Genomic DNA, 18707 nt, shown 5'->3' with positions numbered 1-18707 from the left:
AGGGAAGTCCCACTATGTGCCTTTCTATTGCTAAGTTTTTGCCTTATATTCTTTGTCTTAAACATGTAGGCACGAGTTCTTCAACCAAGCGGAGCACTTCCACAGGTAATAAAGAATCCAGTTCTACTAGAGAAAGATTACGTGAACGTACCCGACTAAACCAGAGCAAAAAACTACCTTCTGCAGGTCAGGGGGCTAATGACATGGCGTTGGCTAAACGTTCCCGCAGTCGCACGGCTACGGAATGCGACATTCGTATGAGCAAGTCCAAATCGGACAATCAGATCAGTGACAAAGCTGCTCTGGAAGCCAAAGTGAAGGATCTTCTCACATTGGCAAAAACCAAAGACGTGGAGATTTTACATTTGAGGAATGAACTCCGTGACATGCGTGCTCAGCTGGGCATTAACGAGGACCCTCCTGAGGGGGATGAGAAGTCCGAGAAGGAAGCCATCATTGTTCACCAGCCCACTGACGTCGAGTCCACTTTATTGCAGTTACAGGAACAGAATACTGCCATCCGCGAGGAGCTCAACCAGCTGAAAAATGAAAACAGAATGCTAAAGGACAGGTTGAACGCACTGGGCTTCTCCCTGGAGCAGAGGCTAGACCATTCTGAAAAACTGTTTGGCTATCAGTCCCTGAGCCCAGAGATCACCCCTGGTAACCAGAGCGATGGAGGGGGAACTCTGACTTCCTCGGTGGAGGGCTCTGCCCCTGGGTCAGTGGAGGATCTCCTGAGCCAGGATGAGAACACCCTCATGGACCATCAGCACAGTAACTCTATGGACAACCTGGACAGCGAGTGCAGCGAGGTGTACCAGCCCCTCACGTCCAGCGATGACGCCCTGGACGCACCGTCGTCCTCGGAGTCAGAAGGCATTCCGAGCATAGAGCGCTCTCGGAAGGGGAGCAGCGGGAACGCCAGCGAAGTGTCCGTCGCTTGTTTGACGGAACGGATACACCAGATGGAGGAGAACCAACACAGTACGAGTGAGGAACTTCAGGCGACTCTGCAAGAGCTCGCTGATCTACAGCAGATCACCCAGGAGCTGAACAGCGAAAACGAAAGGCTCGGAGAGGAGAAGGTGATTCTCATGGAGTCGTTATGTCAGCAAAGCGATAAGTTGGAACACTTCAGCCGACAGATCGAATATTTCCGCTCCCTTCTCGATGAGCATCACATTTCCTATGTCATTGACGAAGATGTAAAAAGTGGACGCTACATGGAACTGGAGCAGCGCTACATGGATCTAGCTGAGAACACCCGTTTTGAACGGGAGCAGCTTCTTGGCGTCCAGCAGCATTTAAGCAATACTTTGAAGATGGCTGAGCAAGACAACAAGGAAGCTCAGGAGATGATCGGGGCACTCAAGGAGCGCAACCACCACATGGAGCGAATCGTTGAGTCTGAGCAGAAGGGCAAGGCCGCCTTGGCAGCCACGCTGGAGGAGTTCAAAGCCACAGTGGCCAGTGACCAGATCGAGATGAATCGCCTGAAGGCCCAGCTGGAGAACGAGAAGCAGAAAGTGGCGGAGCTGTATTCCATCCATAACTCCGGAGACAAGTCTGACATTCAGGATCTCCTGGAGAGTGTCAGGTTGGACAAAGAAAAAGCAGAGACTCTGGCCAGTAGCCTGCAGGAAGATCTGGCTCACACCCGGAATGATGCCAATCGATTGCAGGACACCATCGCAAAGGTACTGTTTAAGTAGATAGAATGTTCTGGACCAGTGTTATGCAGCTGCGGTACATGGCATGCTTACTGAGAGCCAGCAGTCCTGGTGGTGTGTCATTAGCTTTTGTTAATCAGATATTTTTTTAAGCTTCAGAATGGTTTTTTTGTATTGGGATGGAGTGAAAAATATTCTTACAATAACGTCACTTCCACTCACTTGTACTTTGTTACTGTTTTCCTGCCTGTGAGAGGATGGGGCTGGAGTTACAACTAACTGAAGTTGTAACAGAAGTTGTCCCTAGTTCTGGGTATGCCCAGGGGAGTGTGTCATGCAGTTTTACATCCTCCTCTGAAGTGTAGTTTGGCATAAGAAAAACGGAGAGCCAGTATTCCAGTCTGTGGGACCAGCAATGTCTGCCTCTTCTTATCCTTTTGTGGTTGTAGTTTTCCAAGTAGAGTTCTGTTGTGATTTAAAAATACTTTTGGAGTGTGAAGGCTCCTATTTCTTAGAGGCCCATGGTTTGTTGCTGGTGGGGACCTTAGTGATCATTGGTCCAGCCCCCTTCTTTTACACGCAGTGTGATAGGGAGGACTCAGTCAGAACTGCAGCCCAGGGTTGCTGGCAGTCGCCAGGGCTCTGTGCCCCACGTGGTTGCTGATGTAGTGTTTATTATTATTTTTTAAAATACATTTATTTATTTATTTTTTTGGCTGCGTTGGGTCTTTGTTGCTGTGCGCAGGCTTTCTCTTGCTGCGGCGAGCGGGGGCTGCTCTTTGTTGCAGTGCGAAGGCTTCTCCTTGGCGGTGGCTTCTCTTGTTGCGGAGCATAGGCTCTAGGCGTGTGGGCTTCAGTAGTTGTGGCACGTGGGCTCAGTAGTTGTGGCTTGCAGGCTCTAGAGCGCAGGCTCAGTAGTTGTGGCTCACAGGCTCAGTTGCTCTGTGACATGTAGGATCTTCCCAGACCAGGGATCAAACCTGTGTCCCCTGCATTGGCAGGTGGATTCTTAACCACTGCACCACCAGGGAAGTCCCTGATGTAGTGTTTATTTGCATGAGTTATCTAATTATCCTAGCTTACATTTTATTTACTGTTTCAGTGCAAAAATTTTTTAAAGTAGGAAACAGTATATCTTTGCTCAAAATTTGAATAATATAAACCTTAATTTATTAAGTGACAACTTTCAGAGATACAGTTTAGGAGATGTGGTATTTGTCGGAGCATGTATGTTGGGGGCCACTATGAACTAACACTGACTGTATTAGAGAACTTTCTTGTTTCCATTTTTAATTTGATTTTGAAACTGTCACAAATCAGACATCATTTTTGTGGGAAAGCATGTTAATCATTAATCAGATGCATGCCTTCAGTCCAAACTTTGGAGAAGGGAAAATTTCCAAAATTTCCTCATATATAATGTAGTGAAGTTCAGTGAGATGTCAGTGTAATTTCAGTCAGTGATGTGGCAGCAGATCATGCTTAAGCATACTGTGTGAAGTCCATGTTACTGGAGAGCGCCTTCCACCCAGTTATTACACAGGTCGTTCTTGTTCACGCAGAGCAGCTCACGCTCAGCTCCCTGCTGAGACAAGGTGTGCCTCTGTCCTAGGACTTATCTTAGAACAACTCTTACTTTTCTGATCTGCACCATCAATTTTGCACAGGTAGAAGATGAATACAGAGCCTTCCAAGAAGAAGCTAAGAAGCAAATAGAAGATCTGAATATGACATTAGAAAAATTAAGATCAGAGCTGGAAGAAAAAGAGACAGAAAGGAGTGACATGAAAGAAACGATCTTTGAACTTGAAGACGAAGTAGAACAGCACCGGGCGGTGAAGCTTCATGACAACCTCATCATCTCCGACTTAGAGAGTAAGTGAGGTCCCACCCATCTTAACGTGTGGGAAGAGTTTGTGTTCTAAGTAGCAAAGTGACAGGGGGTGGCTCTGCCTGGGGCAGGGGTTCAAAGGCAGGAGCACAGTGGCCGGCAGACACGCGTGTGGGCAAGAGCTTCCCATGGCCATTGGCAGTCTTTCAGCTGCTATTTGGCTCCTAAAGGACTGTTAAGTGGAAGCATCTCTTTAAAATTGCTTAATTATGGAAAATCATTTAAGTGAGAAGCTAATGGGGCTGTTAACTTTCTAGGTCTTAGGAAAAGCCATTTGTTGTTGATGTCTAGTGGTTGCAAGTATACTGAGACCAAAAAATATTTATCCTTTATAATCTTATGCCTGAGGCACAGGTTTTTGTTTATTTGTTTAATATTCCTCCCTTTCATGGAGATTTTATGATCAGGTAGACTTGAAACTCAGATTTTGAGTTGCTTTGTTTGCTTTTTAAAAGATTCTAAAAAACTTGTAATTATTTCAGACTTTAAAAAAAGTTGCAAAAATAGTGCAAAGCATTTCTGTGTGGAAAATTTGATGAGGTACAGAAATTTGCATGATCATAAAATGTCTTCCCACAGACTGTTTATTATGTTACAAGTGAGGAAAAAGAAACAACCAGAAATTACACAGTGGAACAATTGGGCAACACTGTGACCCGGTGATCGGGTGACCGGGTGATCATGTAAGTGACAGAGGCACATGGATATCGCTAGGCTGTATTCTGGCTGAGGCATAACTTCAGTTAATCATGAAGAAACATTAAACAGACAAAAAATGAGGAATGTTGTACTAAAAGCCCAGGATCGAATGGTGCTGTATCCTCAAAAATGCCAGTGTCATAAAAGACAAAGGCTGAGGGAAAATTCCAGGCTGTAGGAGGCTGAGGAAAAGGACAACCCGTGCGCTCCCTGTGCCTGCACTGGCTCCAGTGCTGTCGAGAGCTGCTGTAAAGGTGTGGTGACGGAACTGGAATGTGTGTGAGATTAGGTAAACGTATTGTGTCAGTATAAATTTATGAAGTTGATAACCCAGCTGTGTCTGTGTATTCTTGGGAACCACACACTGAATATTCAGGGGTGAAAGACTGTGATGTATATCCTTAAGGGTTCAGGAAAAAGGGACAATTAGAGGCAGACGGACAGGGATAGGAGATAGCAAATGATAAAACCAATGGTAAACTATTAACAGTAGGCGAATCTGAGAAGGAGGTAAATGGGTGTTTGGTTCTTTGTGTTACTTCTTGCACCTTTTTGTAAGTTTGAAATTATTTCCAAATAATACATTTAAAAAATTCTTATGTATTCTTCATCTAGATTCCTCAAATGTTAACAGATTTTAAGTTGTAATACACTTTAATGATGGCCTGGTGGGGACAGGGAGAATGGAGGTAATAACCTTTTTGGATGCCTTGGTTAAAGCTCTTAAAATTTCTGGTTCATGATGCTGCTCCTTTGAGCACTGATGGTTTACTATTTATTTTCTGACAGAGGATTGACAGGCAGATACAGCGTGTCAGTACAGTAGCCAGAGCCCCTGTGCTGTGGATGCAGAGGTGGGGTGGAGGGGAGGTTTGAACTATTGATATTTCCAGGAAAGAGACGGTCATTTGCAGGAGCCCTAAATGTGTCTGGTGGCAGTTCTGAGCTCTGGCTAGTTGACCCAGCATCTGTAGGTTGACCTCAGGGTCATTTGGAATATTCCAGGGTATCTGGATACTGAAGTAGTGGATTGTGGGATTGTATTTCTTACATAGTGATGAACTTTTTCATCTAAAGTTTTAAAAACTTTTAGTTTAACATATCTAATCTGTATTTCATTGTCTCTGAACTGAGCAAGTTATCTAATTTTACTTCCTAAATATAAGAGGTTCTAAAGTTTTTCAGATTAACTTGGGGGTTCAGTGTGTTTTCCATTTTGTACTGATAATAACAGCCTTTTTCCCTTGCAAACCGTTTGATTTGAATGTGGAAAGAGTGACACCTTGTGGTAATTGGGGTAATAGCTAGAAAACTGTTAGGTGATAAGGATTCCTGGGACAAAATTTTCCATATCATTGCCAAAATAAAAGTTACATTGACATTGTATGGATTTTAATCATAAAATGGCTGAAAAGCCTTAATAAATTTTTTTTTAGCCATGTAATTTCTCTCCCCAGTTTTTTGAAATGAAAAGTTGAAATATATAGAAATACTGTGAGAGTAGTGGGGTAGTTAGCACCTCCTGCCTGGATGTGACAGTTGGTAGCATTTTGCAGTGTTCGCCTTCTGTATGTGTGTGTTTAACTGAACCAGTTGGCAGTGAGCTGTGGACTTCATGATACTTAACTTCTAAATATTTCAGCATGCACCTTCTAAACATCCTCCTTGAAACCACAGTGCCGTTATCACATCTAGTAAAATTAGTCGTAATTTCTTAGCATCATCTAATACCCCACGTGCAGATTTTCCCAGTTGTCCCCAAAATGCCCTTTATAGTTTTTTTACAGGGACTGGGATCCAAACAAGTTTCTTGCATTATAATTTGTTGTTACATCTCCGTAGTCTGATAGGAGTTAATTTTTTTCCTAGAGAATTCTGGCATTTGGGATTGATGCTAAGTCAGCACTTGGTATAGGGGACTCAATGACAGAGAATACTATTAATTGGGAAATTGAGATGTTCTTCTGTGGATAAAACCATCACCATAGTCAATTTTAGAACTTTTTTATCACCCCCAAAAGAAATCCTGCACCCATTGGCAGTCACTCCTCATTTACCTCAAAGCGATTCTGACTTTGGAATTAATGGACAGGATTTTAAAACAGCTATTGTAACTGTACTCAGGATGTAGAGGAAAATATGCTCGTCATGACAAACAAATAGCAGATCTCCACAGAGAAATAAAAACTAAAAAAAAGAACCTAGTAGGTGTTCTGGAACTAGAAAATTAAACAGCTAATATAGCAAGTTACAGTCATTTAAACAACAAATTAGAGATACAGAAGAGCCAGTGAACTTGAAAACCAATCAGTAGACATTATCCAGAGAGAAAAAAGATTGGAAAAAATGAATAGAGTATCAGTGAAATCTGTGGGACAGTATCACAGGTGTATCATGTAGTTGGGAGTCCAGGCGGCCTCCCAGAGAACATCAGTGCCGTACTGCGTAGACCTGGCCTGCGGTACTTCTCAGCAGCATCTGAGCTGGAAAGATTTGATATAAAAAGTCACTCAGTAACTACTGTTAAGACTTCCAGTTCAAGATGATGGCCTGAGGTCATACATACTTCCTTTCCCTTCCAAAGTCCAAGTGACATGGCGGGAGAGCTATAAAAATTACAATGAGCTTGAGCAAAGATAGAAAACAGGGGAAGGGTCCTATCAGTAGGTCAGCAATTTGGGGTAATTTCTGGAATACTTTATATAGAGCTGATGGAATTGGCTATGGAGAAATCAATCAGAATAGAACATTCTGCAGTTTAGGAGAACACTAAAGCTCTGAGTAATAACGTTCCCAGCAGAGCCCTGGGGATGGGGGCACTGAAACCTCCACATCAGGGATCGTAGGGCCCCGGGGCCAGCAGCGGTTTCAGGCCACAGTGTAAGGGATTGCTGCGCTGTACCGCCCCCTCCTCTGTCGGGGCTGTCTCTGGTGTTTGCCCCCAGGCTGCTGCTGCGCTCACCTCTAAGTAAGGTGGGAATATGGTGCCAGGGACTCCCAGCACAACCTTCACACTGTGCCAGAAGTAACTGCAGCCTGCCCTGTTGTCTTAAAGAGAAGACCACCCAGAGGGAAAGGCAGCTCGGCCCAGCAGTGAAACGGATACACACACACATACACCTGTTGCCTCAGCAGAAGCCACCCGTTCCACATACACCTGTTGCCTCAGCAGAAGCCGCCCGTTCCATCTTGTACATCCAGAGGGTCCCACCCACCCTCCCACCCTGCAGGCTCGTTTCATCAGCAGAGCCTTTAGCCATTTGTTCTGTTGAGAAGCATGCAGGAGTCACTGATGCTGATCATTCTTTGCAAGTAAGAAAGACCAACCAGGACTTACTAGACATTTAACACCTTAGAAGAGCTTAAGGGAGAAACAGCAGAAAGAAGCAGCTCAACTGAATCCCCAAAAATAAAGGTAATAACTTGCCCAGCAAACCAAAGCTGACTGGTATTCCGAGTAGTGACACCAGCGAGACCTCAGGTCTGACTCAGTTGCGACCTTATCAACCACTTAGTGTCTGCATAGTAATGCTCTGTGCATGCTTGCAGTTAAGTCCTGCCCTTTTCCTGCCCTCTGTAGTTCTCAAGATTGGGGCTAGGGTCTGACATCCTGATACATGGAACATTAGCGACAGTGGTGAGCAAGGATGGCTTGAGATTAGAGAAGGAGCATAAGGAAATAGAGGAAAGCTGTGTAATTCTGTGATGAGAAAAGCATGGAAGGTAGAATACTTGGAAGCCTTAATGGAAAAAAGTCTCATATTTGACTATGTATAATTGAAATTTTCAGTTCAGCGAAGTGCCAGAAATAAGTGACATAGGGAGAAATATTTATAATGCATGTCAAATATGTAGAGATTCTGTACATCAATAAGACTAGAATAACCCATTAGCTAAATCAAGTGTGTGAATGGATAAGTCAGAAAAAGACACAAAAAGATGCTTGACTTTTAAAAAAGCAAAGAAACTCAAAACAAGATGCAGGTGTGAAAAATTGAAAAGATTGCTAACGTGTAAGAGAGGAGAAAGGGTCCTCTCATATACTGCAGCTTTTTTGGAGTATTGATCAAAATTTTTCAAGTACAACAGTAATTTAGCAATCCACTTCCAGAAACCTGCTCTTCAGAAACATTCTTACAAGTTTGCAAATGTATACATAGATGTGGATGCTTGCTGCAGAGTTGCTGGTTACCACAGAAACTTGGAAGCTACCTGTATTTTCAGAAGTCGAGATCTAGTTAATAACCCATGTGCACAGCACATCCCTACTGTGGCTGCTTTTTCACCAGCCAAGATAAACGAGGCATGGAGAAATGTGTGCACAAAATAAGGCAAGTCGCATAGAGGATGAGCTGAGTATATTACTTCTGTAATTAAAACCATAAAAGTTTTAAATACAACATTACACTGAGATTGTAGCCAGGCATAATGGTGTTCCCTAAGAAATACTGATTTCAGTGTATTCTGTACCATAAATTCTCTAACTTGGTGACTTCTCAAAAAAAATTCTGTATTCTTGAGCTAGAACCTTCTAATGGATTGACTTGGATCCTGTTCATAGTTTCAAATGGTCCTTCATCACTTCTTCTACTTCTAGAAATGTGTCTTCAAGTAACATCTGAAAAACTGTAAAGTCATTTATAGTGTTTATAACAAAAATTGGAACCCTTCTGGCTGTTCATTAATAGGAGGTTGCTGAGACAAATCATGGTATATCGAATTGATAGAATACTATCATGGCCATCAAAATGGTGCTGCAGGTCTGTATTTATTGATAAAGGTGTCCAGTATCTACTGCTTAGTGGAAGGGCTTGTGAAGCAGTATAAATAGTATAATTTCATTTTTCTTTAAAAATAATACACACATACATGGAATCTGGAAAGATATATGCCAAATGTAAATGCTAGGTAATCTTATTTTTGTCACCATTTTCTGTTTTCCAGACTTGTTACTGTGAGCGTGCATTACTTTTAGAATCAAGGGGTAAAAGTTATATTCACTTTTTTGGAGGGGGATAAAAATGAATAAAATAAAAATTAAAAAACAGAGACAGGGACTTCCCTGGTGGTCCAGTGGTTAAGACTGCTTCCACTGCAGGGGGCACGGGCTTGATCCCTGGTCTGGGAACTAAGATCCCGCATGCCATGCGGTGTTGCCAAAAAATTAAAAAAATAAAATAAAGACAAATAAAAATAGTAAATGGTTTATTTGAAACTCATGTGTGTCCTCTTCCTGCATCAGGAGTTCTGGTTTGGGAGTAAAGCTGTTGTCTGGTAGCTGGATACACCACCTGCCCTGTTCCCCTGCCCCTGAGGTGTGGAGCTTTAACTGATAGGTTCCTCTGGTCCTTTCCCTTCCTCTAAAAATTGTACCTAATGGCAATTGGAGGTGCTTGACCAGATGCAGGAGCCTGACTTGAGTACTCGGGTATCTGTACCCTAAGGGTTTTCTGGGATTCAGAGGGCAGGAAAGGTTGGTGGAACTTTCATTACTTCACACCCCAAGGGTCGTAGGTAGATCCTGTGCCGTGGTAGCTGCCCAGTGACACCCTCAGGAGTGATGGGCCTGTAACTGGAACCAGCGTGGAGGCCTGGTTGATGGTTCTGGTTTTGTTGGTGATGATAGGTCTTGGTGGTGAAAAAGATTATGAACCCCATTATTAAATGGGGAGGGCAGTGCCCAGAATTGTTCAGAGCAAAGTTGGACTAATAACAATGAGAATAGAAATTTACCTGATTTCTAGAATAAAGATAACATTGTAAAATTGAGTTATAATTTATAATTTAAAAAATGAGATCATAGTAGTTCTTCTGTTCTTTGATAGAATTTAATGTTGCATTTGAGTTGAAGACAATAGATGGCAGTGTCTCTCACACTTAAAGCTTTGAGGAAGGAAACTGCCTTTAGAGGCCCCAGAGTTGCAGGCTAAGCAGCCATGTGTGACTGGTCACTGGGAGAGGCGGCCGTTTGCTAAGCCTCTTCACAGCGAGAACTGGAGCATAGACGCCTTTGTTTCCAGGGAGGAAAAGCTTGTTGTCACTTTTAATGCTTTGTAAAGTTTACATCAAATTCCCTGGAGACACTTGTAGTGCGCTTTATTCGGCCTGAATATGTCCACTGGCTGCCAGCTTCCCTTCTGTTTAAAAGAAGACATGCCAACAATAAATACGTAGTGCTGAGGGTAAAAGAATGTCCTTTAAGAGTAGTGATCATGTGAATTCTGTGGCCATGAGTGTAGAGGTTGGTGAAAAAAGGATAAGAACAAAATGAATGAAATTTGGGATTTTATGATCAGTCTGAGATAGCCATGTGGCTTAAAGTGTCACCTGGGAATCAAGGCACCAGATGTTAAAGTGGGCTGCAGCAAGATTTGCTGTCATCTGTCTCATGTAAGTTACCTAGATAGGTCCTTTGTGACCAGAAGAAAAGGCAAAGGATTTTCAGCAGAGGAGAAATTACACATTTTTTTGTTTGCTTGTTTTAATTATAAAATATTTTTTGTACATAAATATAGTGTAAATGAAAGGTGTAACCCCTAGTGTTTTCCACACTAGAAATATTTTAGCTTCTGTCCTTATTCCTTGTCTATGTCTGGTAATATCACCAAGACCCTGATTTCATCTACATGTAGGTCATACGGAGCCAAGTTCCCTGCTGGTTCCAGAGTCATCCTTTCCTCTGGAGGTTCGGGTCAGGGTATTGGACTCACTCACTCACCTGCTTGTCCACTTTGCCCTCAGCCAAATTGGATGGCCCGTTTGCCCCTTAAGTTACCAGGTTAAATGAGGTCTGAAGCAGCTTGTATAGAGATAGACTTTTAAAGTTTAATCCTTTGCATATAAAAACATCCTCTTTTCTGTCTCTAAAAGGGTAGGAACTTTTTTCCTTTTTTCCTTTCCCTTATACCTCATGCACCTTGTAAAAAAGTCTGATACAAAGTAGGTACTTACGAGCAGTTTGTTGTATTACTGAGTAAAAGTAATTAATTAACTTTTTATTTTATAGGCCCTAACTTTCTGGAATAATTTTGGGGTGATGAATGGGAGGAAATTGACTACTAGCTACCAAAAATGGCCATTTTTTTTCACCCATGTTTTATCTCATTTTTTAATTTAAAAAATTTTTTTAAATCTTTTTAAAATGTATGTATTATTATTATTTTTTTGGCTGCATTGGGTCTTGGTTGCTGCGTGCGGGCTTTCTCTAGCTGCAGTGAGTGGAGGCTACTCTTCATCGTGCTGCGTGGGCTTCTCGTCGCGGTGGCTTCTCTTGTTGCGGAGCACAGGCTCTAGGCGCACGGGCTTCAGTAATTGCAGCATGCGGGCTCAGTAGTTGTGGCTCGTGAGCTCTAGAGCGCAGGCTCAGTAGTTGTGGCACAGGGGCTTAGTTGCTCCGCGGCATGTGGGATCTTCCTGGACCAGGGCTCAAACCCGTGTCCCCTGCATTGGCAGGCGGATTCTTAACCACTGTGTCACCAGGGAAGTCCTCATTTATTTATTTTTTTATTTGATTTATTATTTATTTTATTTTTGGCTGCTTTTGGGTCTTTGTTGCTGCACGCGGGCTCTCAAGTTGCAGCAAGCAGGGGCTACTCTTCATTGCGGTGCTCGGGCTTCTCATCATGGTGGCTTCTCTTGTTGCGGAGCACGGGCTCTAGGCTCCTGGGCTCCAGTAGTTGCAGCACTCGGGCTCAGTAGCTGTGAGTCGTGGGCTCTAGAGCATAGGCTCAGTAGTTGTGGTACACGGGCTTAGTTGCTCTGCGCATGTGGGATCTTCCTGGACCAGGGATCGAACCCGTGTCTCCTGCATTGGCAGGCGGATTCTTAACCACTGCACCACCAAGGAAGCCCCTCATTTATTTTTTTATTCAGCTTTAGAAAACATATTATTATGTATTTATAGTAATCATTACACATATAATTGTTATAAATATTCTAGACTTTATATTGTTACTGAAGTGAATTCATGCCTTTTAAAAATGTCAGAACACAAATGTATCAACATTGAATTAAGGTTTCAGCAGAGCAGGTTCCTCGTGGAACTGGGAGGAAGAAGACGCGGAGCAGTCTCAGAAAAAGCATCAGCCTGCTCATACTTCAGGGTCTTGATTGGAAGCTAACAGCCTAAGAGGTGTTTTGGGTACATGTTGTTGCACACAGGTGTTGGCTGTGCCTGGGTTCCCTCTGCTACGTGTAAGGAGTAGGGGGAATGTTTACTCAGAAACACCAGTGTCCATGGTTTGACATCCCTGACAATAAACAGTTACATTCTGGCAATGGTATATTGAAACACTTGATGCTAGGTAATGACCTTAGGATTGCTTTCTCTTTTGCTTCCATTAGCTTGTGTATTTATACACTTGCTCTACTCTACAGGCCTACCTGTGCTGGGGCTGCGACCTCGGCATGTGGCTCCTGGCTCTGAGGTGTGCTCAGCCTCTGGGTGAGGAAACGCACCCCTGTTGGCAGTGGCAGCAACAAGGCTGTGTAAGGCAGAGTCGGAACACAGAAAGGACAGGGCTCTGCTGCAAGGGGGCGTCGGTGAAGTCAGAGTGTTTGTCACCAGGTGTAAGTGCCTGCTCTGGTGCTTAACCAGAGAGACAGTGATGGGTTCCTGAGCTGTTGGAGTGACCAGCCGTGGGGAGGCGCTGGGCAGCAGCACCAGCATGGCGCCCTCCCCAGGCATTTCCCCTGATGCAGGGGTTTTTGAGCAGAACCTCCAAATAGAAGGGGACTTCCCTGTACATTTCTGGATCCCAGGGGACTGGCCTTGGCTGTGTCTTCATCTTTGCAGCCCCACTCTGTCTAGATCGGCCTTTGCATATTAGTGGTGCTCATCAGATGTTCACAGTGCATGACATTGTTGGAAGGAAATTCGTATTATGCTAGAAATAATTTGAGGAATTGATTTACTTAATCCTTTATTTTGTGAAAGACTTTGCATAGAATTAAATAGCACCTCCCCCAAGTTACTAAATAATTAAGTTTGTAAACATTTTACTAATTCACCACTTTTCTGGAATTTATTCCAGCATGTAAAGTAAGTGATACTTGCAAAAATACTTTAGATTTATAACCCTTTTGATTAAAATCTCCCATTTTAATTGCAGTCAGTGTTGTTTTGATTGGTTATGAGCCAACAGTGTGTGTGTGTTTCTAACAATTGATTTTACTTAACTTTTTGTTTCAGAATTAAGACGCTGAGGAAGGAAGTCATCCAGAAGTTGTGATTTAAATTTGATATTTTCCTTACAAAGTAATACTGGTTTATACTTGGGTTGGACATTCCTTTTTCCTTTTAAAGTTTTGTATTAAAAATAAAAAGTCTTTGGGCAGGATGACTTTCTGAATGTCATATTTAAGTACCTCCTCCCTTTATATTATTCCTTTCGAACACAGTTGTAAGAATAAATATTTAAACTTTTGTGGTCTTTTCAGATACAGTTAAAAAACTCCAGGACCAAAAACATGACATGGAAAGAGAAATCAAGACACTCCACAGGCGACTTCGGGTAGGATAAATCTTCACATACTATCTCATGAGAAAGCACAGTTTTCTGAAAGTTGAGCACTTTGGTGTGGTTGACCCCACTCTCCTTCATCTGAAGCTTCAGATACTGTTACAATACTGAGCCCACTGGAATTTGGGCAGAAAGCTACTGCCTGTCACTTCAGAGTGGGACTGGTGCTAGATTCTGGTTGCAAGATTGTACTAGTAATTTATGAGTGGTAACTTTAGAAAGAGGGATTTAGGAAGCGAGTGTTACATTTTGGAAAGAAAGTTTATTAGCTCTGGATTATGAAGCGTCCCAAACTAAACTGCTTTCTTGTCAGTCTTCTGTCTTCTGTGGATTTGATCAGCCTGCCGACGGCAGCGATGCTTTGATGCAGAGGGTCAGGAAAGCTGGACTCGTAGTTTGGGTTGTGCCTCAGTCGCTCAGGCTGCCTTGGGGTGATGGGCACTGGGCCCAGTCAGCAGCTGTAGCTCTGGGGGAGGGGCTGCTCTGGGGAGCACGCCCGGCCACGGAGGCTGCGGGAAGCAGCAGGCTGTACAGGTCCTCAGCTCCTCTCTTTGTGTGATTTTTTGTCTGCCTAGATTAAATTCAGTGTTTTTCTTCTGGTTTCCTCTTCCTTTTCCTTTACTTTTGATTTTTTTTTTTTCCTGTTAGTTTTTGATGTCAGGATATTTATAGTTTTTCCCTGTAAAATCTTTCAGTATGGTTCACACACCATTTATCTACCTTCTAGAGCTTTTCAGAGGTACATTTTGGATGCTGTGTTTATTTTCGTAAGACTAACTTTGATACCTGCCATGAGAAAGGGAGGCTTGACATTATCATTGTTAATACTGAGCACCCTGAGTGCCTGATGCCTCAGTAGGCAGATCAGCTGGAAACTCTTTTCCTCACTAAGAACACGTTCACTAAAAATAATTACGTTTTCTGTTAGAAATAGGTAATAGCAGTTCTCTGGGATTTGAAAGAAATTAGTCATCATTTGAGATAGTGCATTACAGCAATCTAATCATAAACACATTTTATTGCTTTAAAATAAGTCTTCACTGCTCTCTTTTGGAAATAAAAGTTTAGTTTTTTAATGTAGGAAGAATCAGCAGAATGGCGGCAGTTTCAGGCTGATCTCCAGACGGCGGTGGTCATCGCAAATGACATTAAATCTGAAGCCCAAGAGGAGATTGGTGATCTGAAGCGCCGATTACATGAGGCTCAAGAAAAAAATGAGAAACTCACAAAAGAATTGGAGGAAATAAAGTCACGCAAGTATGTTTTGAGAAACCAGCTGTGTACTTACGTTTCAATAGGGAGCACCTGAGTCACGGTTCTGTGATGTGGTTTTATGGAAAGAACATAGGCTTGACACTGGTGTGACTGAGTTTGGGTCCAGTGGAAGTTACTCACCTTTTCTGGCCTCACTTTGTGACCCCTGTAAAGTAGTGTGGTCTCTGTGGCCTTTCCGAGCTGTCAGTGTCCATAGTCAACAACGCTGGAGGGGTTGGAGTGGCCGCTGGCATGTGGTCCATTGTGGTTCCCGCCAGTCCTCTGTCCCCCGTCCCAGCCCGTTGCTCTTCTTTGGGTTGTACTCCTCACGGAGGATGTGGATCCTGGAGGCAGACAGACTCGGCCCCGTGCAGCTCTGCCTCTGCTGGGTGTGAGGGCTCGCTCAGGACCTCAGTTTGCTTGTCTCTGCAGTGGACACAGTCCTGCTTGTGTCACAGAGTTGTTGTAGGGCTGAAGTGAGACACCCCTAGATGGCGCTCAGGGCCACGGCCAGTGTCCATTAGCGGGTATTTTAGAGACCCGAGTGAAGAATGCAGGCTGATTTCTCTCCACCGCTTGCTTGAGGAGTTGTCTTATGCTTAATACCCACGGGTATTTTTCCCATTTAACATAGAGCTCTTTGGAAACCCGTAAAAAGTCTTAGATGATGTGCTCTGAGTTCCTAGTGAGATTCTATCTGTGAGCGGGGGAGAGTGGTTTTTGAGATTTTTATTAAGTATCAGTAGAGTTTGAGGTTATTGTGAAGAATTTGATTATTCATTACTTTGAACAATTCTTAAGCAGCCCTAGGTAAAAAATTTAGAAAAATATTTAACAGGCCAACTTGGAAAAGCTGTCTTATTTTATTGTTGCCTAGGTCTAATGGATGCCCAGTGGGAAGTATTGTTAAACCATTTTTCTTTGGCTTCTTTAATAAGCAGAACACGGAGGAATGAGTTGGAAGATTATTATTTCTCCACTAGTACATTACCCTTCCTCCTTTGTACCATTGAATGAATAGAAATGCTCCATTTGAAAGGTAACCCAAGTGACTGAAATTCTACTCTGAGAGACTTGTTCCACTGGCTCCCGAGAGCCTGTCAGTGTTTGAGACACATACTTAAAGGATGTGCCCCCGAGAGAAGTAGCATTGTGTAGAGCAGCACTTCTCAGAGTGAGGTCTGCAGGCCCAGGGGTCCCCAGGGCCCTTTCAGGGGCTCTTCGAGGTCAAACTGTTTTCATAATAATGCTGACGTGCTGTTTGCCCTCTTCACTGTGTTGACTTTTTGCACAGATGGTGGACAGCAATTGTTGATGGATCAAGGCCTTGGCACCAAATCGTACTCGTGGTCATTGTGCTCTTCCCCACCAGCCACTCTCATTTTCAAAATGCAGGTTTCCCTTACAGATGTCCTTGGTGAAGCAGTAAATTAGTAACATCACTCTGTCTTGAGTATATTCCTTGAGTATATTCTTGAGTATATTCTTTTTTTTTTTAAAGATTTTTTTTTTTGATGTGGACCATTTTTTTTTTTGAAAGTCTTTGTCAAATTTGTTACAGTATTGCTTCTGTTTTATGTTTTGGTTTTTTGGCCGTGAGGCATATGGGATCTTAGCTCCCTGACCAGGGATTGAACCCGCACCCCCTGCATTGGAAGGTGAAGTCTTAACCACTGGACCGCCAGGGAAGTCCCCTATTGTATTCTTTTTAAGGTCCTATTGAGATGGGTGGGAAGTCGCATAAAGAGCTGCTGCTGCATCTGCAGCTGTGTGCCCAGGTGTGCGGCGGTCTGGAAGAGAGCATTGCGTGCCACTGTAGTTTGTGCTGTTTTCATTTTTCATGGAGTGAAGATTTTTACTTGAGAATGACTGACACAAGCTATTGGTATTCAGACTTCAGTGTTTGGTGGATATTTCTTGAAAATGATTAAGGGAGCCTGTCACTTCAAGGAAAGCAACTAACAGTGTTTGGTACCAATGATAAAACATGGGCTTTTAAGTGAATGTTAGGATTTTGGAAAACTTGTATCTGCCATTGCAAGCTCAGCAGCTTCCCATAAAGAGTTTCCTGATGAGATCCCTAGTGATATTAACAAGAGACTTTTAAAGAATAAATTGTTTAATGACAGGCATCAACACTTGGAAAATCCGTGTAACTCTGTGAACCAGTATTTTCTGTATGACCAGGGCATGATGTCACCCAATCCTTTGTGGGTAGAGGATCCATATGCGTTAAAAGTGCGAGATGGACAGAGTAGGAAAATTTCATTCATATGGTTTCAGGTTACACATTTTAACTAACTTATAAGTTACTACCACTTACTGTGTTTTAGTGTTTATCAAAGAAGAATAGCCACAGTTATCTGTTTTAATATCATTAAAATATTCTTCCCTGGAGTTCCCTGGTGGCACAGTGGTTAGGAATCCACCTGCCAGTACCGGAGACACGGGTTTGATCCTTGGTCCGGGAAGATCCCACATGCCGTGGAGCAGCTAAGCCCGTGCGCCACAACTACTGAGCCTGTGCTCTAGAGTCTGTGAGCCACAACTACTGAAGCCCGCACGCCTAGAGCCCGTGCTCCGCAACAAGAGAAGCCACTGCAATGAGAAGCACGCGCACCGCAATGAAGAGTAGCCCCTGCTCGCCGCAACTAGAGAAAGCCCGCGTGCAGCAACGAAGACCCAGTGCAGCCCAAAAAATAAATAAATAAAATAAATTTATTAAAAGAAAAAAATATATATATATATATTATTCCCTTTTCCAACTACATATCTGTGTGAGGCCTGCTTTTTTTCATGTCACAATAGATTGAATACAGAAGAAATAAGAATCTGACAGTCTTCTATTAAGCCAAACATTAAAGAGATGTACGGAAATGTTAAAACACTGCTATTTTGGGGACTTCCCTGCTGGTCCAGTGGCTAAGACTCCACGCTCCCAATGCAGGGGGCCCAGGTTCGATCCCTGGTCAGGGAACTAGATCCCACATGCCGCAACTAAGACCCGGTGCAGCCAAATAAATAAATAAATATTTTTTTTTAAAAAATTAAAAAAATAAAAACATTACTATTCTTCTTATTAATTTTTTTGTTTTGGAAAACATAGTTGTTTTTCATAAAAATATGTTAATTATGTTAATAAGCCCTGAGTTTATTTTTATTTTTAGATGAGTTAAATATTTAAAATATTTAATATGGTAAATGTCAATCTCTGTAACCCACATAAACAAAAGCTCTTTGGGGTCCTGAATAGTTTTTAAGAGTGGAAAAGGGCTCTAAGACCAAAAAGTTGGATAATGGCTGTTGTACAGTCTTTATTAAAACTTCCAAGCGTGAGGCATTTTGGCAAAAAAACTCTGTCATAACAGCCAAATGGCCACCAAAGACAAATTTTCCTAAGGACTGGCTTAATTTTTGTACAGTATGAACTGGCTTGTAGTTATATGACACATGCAAACTCTGCAGCTGAAATCTCTTTCCAGATGTAAACTTTAGTGTTTGCTCAGTGAATGAGAGCTTTCCAGAAATGAAGTGGAATTGATATTTTTAGTTGACTCACACTGAACAATCTCCTACATAGGAGATTCATGTTACCAATATGGGTCCAGGCTTTCCCCCCTCCCCCTTTGTAGAAATTCTATTTGGTGACTATACCGTTTTTTAAAAAAA

General features: G+C 42.7%; 1 protein-coding gene across 7 annotated transcripts in view; it reads left to right on the top strand.

Annotated features, from left to right (window-relative positions):
* SPECC1L (sperm antigen with calponin homology and coiled-coil domains 1 like) overlaps positions 1 to 18707 on the top strand; it is a 121292-nt gene that overhangs the window by 42315 nt on the left and 60270 nt on the right. For 6 of the 7 annotated variants that reach the window (XM_082416271.1, XM_082416265.1, XM_082416266.1 and 3 more), the window contains 4 exons: positions 70 to 1700; positions 3341 to 3548; positions 13702 to 13775; positions 14866 to 15041. In XM_082416271.1, coding sequence (XP_082272397.1) covers positions 70 to 1700; positions 3341 to 3548; positions 13702 to 13775; positions 14866 to 15041 — 2089 coding nt within the window. The remainder of the gene's footprint in view (positions 1 to 69; positions 1701 to 3340; positions 3549 to 13701; positions 13776 to 14865; positions 15042 to 18707) is intronic. The other variant, XM_082416270.1, reaches the window with a different exon arrangement.

Source organism: Balaenoptera physalus (genome assembly GCF_965194825.1).
Source record: "Balaenoptera physalus genome assembly, chromosome: 12".
In the NCBI taxonomy this organism is placed as follows: Eukaryota; Metazoa; Chordata; class Mammalia; order Artiodactyla; family Balaenopteridae; genus Balaenoptera; species Balaenoptera physalus.
Note: the sequence above shows the minus strand (reverse complement) of the source record. Positions and strands in the feature narration are given on the sequence as shown.